The sequence below is a fragment of the Tinamus guttatus genome, unplaced genomic scaffold (genome assembly GCF_059628265.1).
Source record: "Tinamus guttatus ecotype Peru unplaced genomic scaffold, ASM5962826v1 Tinamus_guttatus_pri_ptg000133l, whole genome shotgun sequence".
In the NCBI taxonomy this organism is placed as follows: Eukaryota; Metazoa; Chordata; class Aves; order Tinamiformes; family Tinamidae; genus Tinamus; species Tinamus guttatus.
The window spans coordinates 2,191,063-2,201,822 of NW_028288667.1; the positions used below are offsets into that span (position 1 = coordinate 2,191,063).

At 37.3% G+C, this 10,760-nt stretch overlaps 1 protein-coding gene across 1 annotated transcript; it reads right to left on the bottom strand.

Moving 5' to 3' along the window:
• Nucleotides 1-575: 575 nt before the first annotated feature.
• MAP3K19 (mitogen-activated protein kinase kinase kinase 19) lies at nucleotides 576-9,929 on the bottom strand. Its single transcript, XM_088521758.1, has 8 exons — nucleotides 9,878-9,929; nucleotides 9,258-9,342; nucleotides 8,208-8,449; nucleotides 7,540-7,583; nucleotides 3,707-6,112; nucleotides 2,777-2,929; nucleotides 1,872-2,569; nucleotides 576-776 (listed from the first exon to the last, which is right to left on the bottom strand). Exons 1-8 carry the CDS (start codon nucleotides 9,915-9,917, stop codon nucleotides 710-712), a joined length of 3,735 nt encoding a protein of 1,244 aa, XP_088377884.1. The 5' UTR covers nucleotides 9,918-9,929; the 3' UTR covers nucleotides 576-709.
• Between the last annotated feature and the right edge of the window lie 831 nt (nucleotides 9,930-10,760).

A 10,760-nucleotide genomic window follows, 5' to 3' on the forward strand; every position in this document is an offset into this window, starting at 1 on the left:
TGCAAAAGGACAGCAGAGCATTTGGTGATTCAAACAGAGTTCAGTGAGGAGCCAGGAAGATGATTAAAGGATCGAAGCAGCTGACGTAGGAGGAAAGGCTGAGACTGCTCAGCCTGGAGAAGATATGTCTCAGTGGCCTCCAGTGACAGGACAAGAGGCAATGAGCACAAATTTAAATACAACAACAAACTCCCTTTAAATTAACGGAAACAAAACAGAACAAAAAAAGCTTATTTTACAGTTAGAGTGAGCGAGTTGCCCAAAGAGGCCATGGAGTCTCCATCCTTAGAGATACTCAAAACCCAACCGAACACAGCCCTGAGCAACCTGCTTTAGTTGACTGTGCTCTCAGCATGGGTCTTTTGGCACCTGCAATATTTTCTTGCTGATGGCAAGGAAAGTGGCATTCCCAATTTATTTTTTCATTAACTGGTGCTATTATTTTTTTTTCACGTGTGGTCCTGTGTTCTTTCCTGAAAACATATTTAAGTTTCTAAAGGGGATATGGTGACTGCTCACCCCAACGAGCATATATTTTGTTGAAATACGAAGCTAGTTCCATCATACTGCTGTCTAACACTAGACATCTCATCCACACTTGAGCTCTATTATGCTGTCACCTTTCAGTCCAGTTCCATTTGATTTTTGACAAGTGGAAGCATGGTTTATATGGGAAATATAGATTCATTTGGCAACAGTTTTGAAAAATTCACTGTCTTCCTTTCACAAAGGGATGTTCCAGCAACTGCAGAGCAGAAGGGCGTTCATGTTGATCTCTGCATTAAGGGTTTGAAAAATCAGTACAAGAACATGCATGCCTGTGATGTAATTGTTCATAAAGTCTAAATGTAAGCTCAGCTTCTTTTTTAAAAAAACAGAATTTATGAGAAGAGACTGTTGGCATTTATGAATTAGAAAAGTAAAACAGTTTGTTACAAAAAATCTTTCTTTGAAATCTTTCTTTGTTTCTCTAAATTCCTCCTAAAACCTGCATAATTCAGCTCTTGCAGCTATTACAGGTGCACCAAAAATGTCTTTAAGGAGGCTGACAATTAACTTTTTGATCTGGTGTGAGCTCAAACCTTTATTTTTTTGTTTTTATAATAGCTGTGGCTGTTCTGTCATTTCCAAGCAACCAAACTCTTGTTAGGGACCTCATTTGGAATTACAGTAATGGAATTACAGAACCAAAGAGTTTGGATGTTTTCAAACATCAGTTAGGAGAAAATGGAGACAGGAAGAGCCCAAAGAACCCGAGTTCCTTAAATAATAAACTAGTGGGAAAGGTGGGATGAAGGAAGCACTTATCTTAGGACATGGTGAGATGATATATTAAAAGTTTGCCATGGTATGTGCATCCTGCATTTTTAAAAGATAAATACTTTACTAAAAGTGCTTTATATCTGCATGCAGAAGAAAGAGTGATGTGATAGATCCTTTCCTTCAGAACGCTGTCCTGAAAACCACATGTGAGATGTGGGCTAGATTCAACCAGCAAGATAACCTATCTGCAGAGCTTTTAACTCAAATTAACTCCACATTTTGTTTAAAGTTCAGGGGTGCCATGTGGCTGCCTGAAAAATTACAGGGCAAGTTATATGCCAAGTACAAGGCCTAGAAAAACAAAATTTGTGACTTTTGTTCAATACTTCTGTTCAATTACTATCGTAGATGACAAAACTATTGTATGCATACTATTATTTTAAAGCCTTCCTGAAATGCCAAAAAACTTACACATTTGTAAATGTTTACAGTTGTTCTGCACAGTCAAAGGTACCATATAGGAGGTAAACTAAGCTTCCATCAATAGTCTCCACCATTCAAACTATCCGATGTTTCCCCCTTCCTTTTTCAGATAAAAATCTACCTACCTGGTGAGACACACGTGCACGAAATCCGCTGCGATGCTGGAGAATCGCTCGGGCAGGGAAGGCATCAGTCCTCTGTGGGCCCCGATATAGAACATGGCTGCTATCCTGTCCATGGAAGCCAGCGGCGGTTTTCCCGTTGCCATCTCGAACACAGTGCAGCCCACGCTCCAGATGTCAGATTTTCTCCCATACCCAGAGTCATTAATAACTTCTGGTGCCATCCAGTACGGAGTGCCGTGCACTGACTTGAGGAGCTCGCTGTGAGTGCCGCTGAGGCCTGCCCAAGCCAAACGGCGGGCACAGCCGAAGTCAATGAGCTTCACCACACCGTTGGGCATGAGCATGACGTTATTGCCTTTGATATCCCTGTGGACCACACAGTTGCCATGCAAGTAGGCGACCCCTTGTAGAATCTGCTTGGTGTATTTACAAAAGACCGTTTCTGGCAATGGACCAAAACGATTAATAATGCTAGAAATTGAGCCACCAGGAACAAACTCCATGAAAATGCTGACAGTGCTGTCTTCCAGACAAGTTCCTAGATAAGTTACAATGTTAATGTGCTTCAACGTCTTCAAAAGATCTACTTCCTCTTGCAACTTCTGATACTCCTTTTCTGTAGTCTGTTGATCTGATGTATCCAAAACAACCTGTTTCACAGCTATTAACTGACCCTGGCTTGTCAGACCACAGTACACCTGCAAAGAAATTGGCATCTATTAAAATAAAACATGAACTATAAAATATATTTACTCTATTTTTTTAAAGTATCTTTGCATTTGTTCAGGTCTCGTTTATATAACCCAAATGTTGTTTGTTGAATAGGACAACAGTCAATTATAAGGTGAGATATAGCTCACGATGACCAATGTGTCTCTTAAAAACATATTGAGACTTCAACTTACCGTGCCATAGGCTCCTTTGCCAAGCACCTCACCTCTCGTCCACATGATAGGCTCCTTGTTACTCAAACTATTTTCAGATAATTTAGTAGATTCTTCAAAGTTTAGCAGGCCACTTTCTTCATTTGATGCCAAAAAGGCTTCACTGTAACTCTGCTTGAAAGAGGAGAGTCAGTGTTAGGAGAAGGCAGAGGACGGTAAAAGTTTCATATGGCCATACATATTTCATAAGGAGGGATTTTTCTCCTGGCATGACTCTACTACAAAACAAACAAACAAACAAACAAAGTTAAGGGATCAAGGAGAGGCAGGATTGGCAGATAAGTACCCTAGTGGATGGTGAGAGCAGGTGGCAATATCTACCAGCCTTCTGATTTTGGACCAGCATCTTTTACCTAAGCAGCTTTATTTTAAGCTTGACTTTTTAATTACCATAAACTAAGCAGAATGTCTGATAAGCCAACATTTGCACTCATATCTAGAACAGTATCAAAGACTCAGTGAAGCTGCCCATTTAGATACTAGATACAAATGGCCCATTTGCTTTTTTTTTCATATGCCTCAGGGGCCAAAATCTCAAATGCTTCTGCCTTGGACTAAAGGCAAAATCCCTTTTTGTATGTGCTCTTGGCATGAAACCGTCCCGTCTTTTACTCCCTCATTTTTTTTCAGTTGATTTTAATGGTTCTTGTTAGCCTTGACAAACCAGCCCCTGTCTGGCTACTGTCCTGACAGGAGGCCTCTGACATGGATATCCTCCAGGGATACTCAGTGGGTAGCTGGGATAGGAAAAAAGAGGCTTGATCATTAATGATCATATACTATTTATTACCACTATCTGACGGCCTGCTATTTTCTTCATTTAGACTCATAATTCATCCAAACTTGTGCTATAGCACCACTCAGAGGAAGTAGCAAGGTACAAAGAATTACCTTCTCTAGAGCACAGTTCGCAGTCTCACCATCTCCACTCACCCGGCTTCCTTCCTCTCTAGCATGTGTATTTTGCACTTCCACACCTGTATTTTTCTTTCTTGAATAGCTCATGTCTTTTTCATCAAGCACTAGCAGTTCTGCTGCCAGGCAATAAAACGAGTCATCAGTCAGGTCCTTACTATCTGCCCAGGAGGAAATGTTTTGACTTGTCTGGAAAACAGGGCTTGCAACATTTCTTGTCTGAATCACTGACGGCTGAATCAATTCATTTGGCAAATTACTATTTTGAGGTGCGTGTGTCCAACTTTGATTTAATGGGGATTGACACTCTGATGTGTCTGAAAAGGGCAACGCTTCACATTTATTTATAGACTTGCAGGAGGGCTGCTTTGATTCCAGGTCTCTGCAGCTATCCAAATCCACTCTGTACTGGCGGACATGTGAGTTCTGGTCTGTTGTTAATAAATTATTTACAGCAACAACTTCTGAGTCTTCATCATTGAACCAAGGAAGATTCTGACTACAGGTAGCAAATATTTGACTGCTGGATACATCCTCAATGTCTAGAGACTGCTCCAAAGAGGCCTCTTTAATAGTTGGTAAGTTTGAATTTGAAAAACACTTATTTTGTTCAGATGATTGGGAAAGCTCCTCTAAAATTGGAGGTTGAAGGCCTTTGTCTTCATGAGATGGTGCTATGCTTTCTGACGTCTTTATTGGACAATCTGGACTAGAAATTATTACACTCTCATGCTTCATGTTGCTAGCACTCAGCTCCATATTTTGGTCTTTTGGAATTAAGCCTTTCTGCTTTCGTTTAGTGTCAGGAGTAGTCTTTTTTGGCTTAGAATATGTTGCCTTTTGAGCATTTCTTACACGGCTGCTCTCTCTTCCTTTATTGCAGGTAGATTTGCAGGTGTTAGTGCATCTCCCAGGTGGAGCAGAGCAAACATCTCTGTAAAATGTGCTCTCATGTTGATCGAGTTCACGCACGTGGGCATAGACAGGAGTTGCAAACATCTCATAAATTCCTGGGCCTTTGTCACTTGAATTTATTTTCCTGAACATGTCACTGTATTTCAGATCCACAAAACCTGAAACAGATTGTGCACATGGTAGAGAAAGAGGAACGGCAGATTTATTTAAAATAACTGCATTTCTGCAACTGCAGGGGAAACCTTGCTTTTTAGACTTCTGTGCTCTCTGAGATGAATGATATTTGTCTACTTGAGGGAGCTTTTTTTGACACTTCAAAGAAGTCTCAGATTCCATGTGTGGCCGCCCTAAAGACGGCAAGCTCTGACCCTTGACACTCATCTTGTGTGTATTACATTTTGTGGAACTCTCGTCAGAAACAATTAAATGTTCAGACATGTTGCTCCTTGGCTTAGACTTAGATGAATATTTATTTCTATTTATCTTTATTTTACTTTTGTCATTTTCTTGGCGAGCAAGAATGTTGAAGCTCTGGCTAGCATGAGGAGGCAGACTTTGGATGACATTCCTTTTTCGGGGAGGTTGTTTAGCAATGTGTGGTTCCCTTGCTGCTTCTCGTTCAGAGAGTGTAACATGGACAAGAGGTACAAGTTTACTTCTGCCTTTTGCTGGAGTTACTTCTGATACTTCTTCTTTTTCTATTTCTGAGAGACAAATGCTATTTTCTGTTTGTTTTCCAGGGGGATTTTGCACCTCTGCTCTGGGAATTCTTTCAGTTACGGACTGCTTTTCTAAGACATGGCAAGCATCTGTCACTTCATTTGTACAGGAATAATCAAAACCATGATTGTCAAGTACAAAGTTCACACTCTCAGGCTCTTCATCTGGCCTAGAATTCGGCATCATCCTTGTAGCATCTCCTTTTACACCAGTTCTAAGTGAATTCTCCATGAGTTTTTCATTATTTCTATCTCTTAAGGTGTCTGCATTCTTTGATACAGGATACAGAGCTGTAAATAGTTCACAGTTTATCTGAGTGTCACCCAGTATCAAGTAGGGGTAATTATCATCTCCAAACTGGTCTTGTGCCACAATATCTACATTCTTACATGTAACTGAAAGCTGGTATCTCATCAGGTCATTCGTAGCTACATCAACTTGCTTCAATTTTAATTTCTTTTCATATTTTTCTTTCTTGTCTTGAGGATACTCACAACAGTTGCCCATGCCAAAGGAGTTTCTTGGAGTGAATTTATCAGAAATACTAATCTTGGTTAGGTCTGATGATGTTTGATTGTGCAATAGATTGTCTAATTGATACTGATAAAATTTAGCAGTTGTATTTAGAGGCAGAGGAATAGAATGCATAATATTCACAATATTTCTGTTGCTGAAGCCTTCTAGAGGAACGAGCTGAATTGTCCTTACTGGTTGAAAAATCACTGGTGGCAGATGAAACCGTAATTTCTGTGAAAATATTAGTATCTTGCTACACAGCATATACATATAAAAATCTAATACCAAGCAGAAAAACAAAACAAAACTACTCTTAAATGCTTTCCAACAGTTAACCCACTATGAAGTACAATAGTAATATACTGAAAAAAGATGTGGTTTTTCTCACACACACAATTCTTTCTAATTATTCAGTAGGAGGGAAAGTGGGGTTCTTGCTATGAAGCACATTTCACTGCTTATGATGTAAGAATAATAAACTTTCTACACACATACATTTGTTACACATCTCATCCCTTAATAATTTTGAGTTTGTTAAGTGATTTCTGTATGTTTGCTATAGGACTTCAAAGCCTGGTCAGCGATTTTATGTAGGAAAATTTCTTTTTTGCTGCACACTTTCACTAAATGAGGGAGCCATTCTGACACTGATGTTTCCAATCACCTCCAAGGGTGTTCTGACACTAGTAATTATATTCCCAATTAAATCAGATAGCATTAGATAGCCATTTTTAAAAAGCAAAAAGCTTTAAAAAGCATTTTTAAAACAGCAAAGGCTTTGCTGTTATAACAGAATACCATTAAGAAATTATTTTAAAATATTTACAGGCTTTAAAAGATACTATTATAAATCTGGCATACAGATTCCCAATATGTCCAGTGTAGTCTTATTAAATTCCATCAACCACACTAGGTGGGTCGCAGATCTTGCCCAAGGAGTTGTTTGTTGGCAGCAAGCACAATCTTCACTACACTTTATAAATGAAGTTAAATGGAAAATTATCCAAATGAAAGTTTTAATATAGCATTAACCTAGAAGTCTGTTTCCAATGCTTTCTTTTTTTTATTATTCTTCCCTTCTTCCCTCCCTTCCCATTAGTTGAAAGGTATCATATATTTCTGAAACAGAAGACTTGGGAATTTGAATTTTTCATTGTGATTATTCAGAGGACTACGGTAAAAACAATTTTGTATTCTTCATTTATAGGAAATACTATAAGCCAAAATAACATACTGCATGAAAAAAAACACAATAATTACACTGTCATATATCTGAGTATTTATTTGCACATCTATATTCAAAACCAATTTGTAATCTGCAGGAAATCTTTGTATCCCAAGGCAAACTGAGGTTTGAATGTGCCAGGATGCGCAGTGAGGGATGTTTTGAAATTTACAGTTCAGACAGCTTTGTCTCATCTACTGGGCTTTGATCTGGATGCTCAGTTTAGTCCAGTGCTACATCCCTAGAAATCAGCAGATTCTAACGTGAAATAAAGATGTATTAAATCATATTGAGGTCACATAAAATATTTTTCTCAAACATTACCCCCAAATTGATTCTTTTTTCTTTCTCACCAAAGCCCTTTCATGGTCTTTATCAGAACCCACAATATCATTTAACTTAGGGTTTAGTTTTACACATAATACCATCTTACCTCAGTTCTCTTACTCCTGTTTTTTAGCACTGTTATATTTAACCCTTAAAAATCAAAACAAATGAAATGTTAGATAGATATACTTAACAGACTACAATTTTCATTCATAATTTAATTTCAGAAAGCAGGGTTCTGAAGACTGAGTCCTATGATGTGGTTTCATGACTAGCCTATAAAGTCATAAGTTGAAATTTGAGTGCCATGCTTATTAATTTTTTTGAATAGAATACAATAAAAACTAAAAATACCTTGATTATAATAAATTATGGCATTATTTTCTTCTTAATTTCAGCTATTTCCTAGCTTTCACTCATGGCTAATTAATTCTGCCACTGTGAGTAAAAAAGTGAAAAGAGATGCCATCCTTGTTCCACTCCAGTTAATGAGAATTTTATTATATATTTTGTGGGTCTGGATTTTCACCATACTAGCTAATGGCTATGGTGAAGTCCCTTTTTTATGCCCTGTGTCATTCATTTCCCAAATGAATGGGAACCGACTCATAGGTAAAGAAGAGGGTACAATGTGGTTGAAGCCTACCGCATGGGAAGTAATTATACATAAAGATAATTTAAGATGTAAAGAAAAGGAACTTCTGAGGCTTTGCTGTCTCACTTAACAGCAATACATAGCTATTTAAAAGTTGTGACTTTTAGAATTGACCTTACTTGGTTGTATTTGTGCTTGTATTGTCTGAAATGCATAGAAATCCATATGTGATTCTGAAATGGTATATTCTGGACATGAATCCTGTAGCAGAAAGCTGAAGTCAAAGCCACATCTTAGTTTCTCTTCTCTCTTCAGGACGAAAGGTAATGTGCGCTGCCTCATCTGCAATGCTAACTTTTTTTCATTTGGTAAATATGTCACTTGTTTTTCTGGCCATAGTGTAGACATCGGTGTTACTTGACTTAAAGGGAAAAAAAAAAACAAAGTATGAAAATAAGTGCAAGGAGGCTACTCAATTTAACAATCATATGACTGAGGAATAATATAAAAAACAGGCCTGTAAAATCAGTAAAATGTAAATGTAAAATGCTGATTTTTTTCTCCTGAACTATTAGATAAGTTAGGGCACTCTGTAAGCATCTGACTGCATTGCTGGGGATTGACTGCAAGTGAAAACTAATGACAAAAAACACTGGACAAAGCTACAGCAGGAATTGGAAAATACATTGTCAACATTCCCCTTCTTGAATTATTGTTTCCAGCATGGAATTTCTGTAAAATGGGTAAAATCTGCCAGAACAGTTGTGAATATGAGATGCCCCTTTGTTATTTATAAAATATTGTATGGACCGCCTGTGGAGGCCAGGTGTGTTACAGTGGGCCAGCTACTACCTGGCTTCTGAGGAACAAAAATCCAAAAATGCAAAAAGATAAATATTTGATTGAAAAGAGGTAGAAAAAATATAGTCTGAATTGCCCTCAAGGTGTTTACAATATAATTTTCAATAATTTTCTCTTTTCAATTAAGTCAGCATGAGTCAAACATGAGGCAAATACCACAAGATTTTTCATATTGTACCAAATAATTTGTGCAATATCCTGTTTCCAGCAATGATCAGTAAGTAATGCTGGGATGGAATAAACACCATATGACACATACAGCTTTATATAACATAGAAAACTAAGGAAATTTTATCTTACTCAAGTAATTTCTGCTCTGCATCCATTTTTGTATGCCCAGTTTAAAATTAAGTATTAATTTTACTTACTTGTTCTTTTCCAGTGCTTTGTGTGATTGATGTATTTCTTTCATTATTTTATCTGCGTTTTGAAGAGCAACAACAATTCTACAACCTGCAACAATACAAAATTATTACGACCATAAAAGCAATTTAATTACTGCCCAGTAGTAGAAGTGAAATGCACTTATTTTCAGCTATTAAAGTATTATCGTAAAGATATATATGATGTAGCTATTACAAAAATGTTATGACCATCTCACAAAACTAAGCTGCATATGCGTATTTTCTATTTTAACGTTTAGACATGCATGCATAAACCTAAATTTTTTGAAGATATTTACGGGCATTAAATCAGTACGTAAGAACAAAAAAGCTTAAAGAAATCCCAGCTGTGATCCCTATTTCAGTAGAACAGAAATATAAGAAAAATACTTGCAGAAACTTAAAAAATAGGAAAGTTACTAAAATCAACCCAAATCTCATGGCTACTCAAAGGTGAAAATTAACCCTGAGTGTGATTTCATAGTTTTCTGGTGATTTTTTTATTTTTATAGGTTCAATTGTGGTAGTTTGATTTCAAGTTAAAACTGTCCTTTTTCAGATCCTCTATATTACACCTTACATGTAATAAACTTGGGTTAAATTACCTTCTTTGCTTCTGTTCTGATTTTGTTGGTCACCTGACATAATGTTCTTCAATGTGTTAGAGTGCCCAAACCTGCAAAAATGCTTCATTAATTGATTTCTACTTGTACACAAATCAGTATTTATATATATAACTAAAAGGAATAAAAGGAAAAGCTACCAGTGATACCATTCAATATTGTATTAGGATTACCCAGTGCAATAATTGATGTAGCTGTTTGTCTTTAGGGAACCATCCCGTTACACAGTCTGTGGAAATGAGAGGCTTATGTAGCTTTGTTTAGAATCAAGAGCATTTTACCATTTGATACTGCTGTTCAGGAAAAAAATCAAGCTTTTGCTTCTGATTCCACTGACAAAAAAAGGAACGTTTCTGACTTGAAAGTACGCAGCAGCTTTCCCAGGAGACTTATTCATTTTCACTAGATCAAATTAAGGATGTTATAACTCTTTTATATGACACTTTTCATCTGAGGAATATACTTTATTTTATAAATGCTAATGCTAAGCTATGTCAATCCTAGGATCCAACAGAATTGCAATTTTTAGTCTACGGAGGAGAAAATGGGCAAAGAAATGGTGACTGTTCTGCCCAAGGTCACACGATGAGTTGTGCAACAGCAGCAGTAGAAGCCACCAGTCTCCATCTCTACTCCCTCTGCTAAATGCTATATAATCCATTACAATCGGCCTTCTGGAGTCACACAAGCCAGTGGACTTCTCCAAACGTTGCCTTTTTTTTTCTCTGATTACATAAAAATTAATAAATAATAGTCGAAAAGGTTCTGTAAAACAAGATACAAACATCTTACCTGGTGCTTCAGCAGACAAGCGTGAAAGCCACACGTCAGTCCCAAGGGAACCAACCCAAGGAAATGTTTTTAG

Bases quoted from the DNA above. Each gene is read 5' to 3' on its own strand.
- MAP3K19 (XM_088521758.1), bottom strand. From the start codon at position 9,917: ATGTCAGGTGACCAACAAAATCAGAACAGAAGCAAAGAAG. The intron at 9,343-9,877 runs GTAATTTAACCC...GTATTGTTGCAG, and splicing joins TCAGAACAGAAGCAAAGAAG to GTTGTAGAATTGTTGTTGCT. The intron at 777-1,871 runs GTAGGTAGATTT...CCCTTAATGCAG, and splicing joins GTGCACGTGTGTCTCACCAG to AGATCAACATGAACGCCCTT.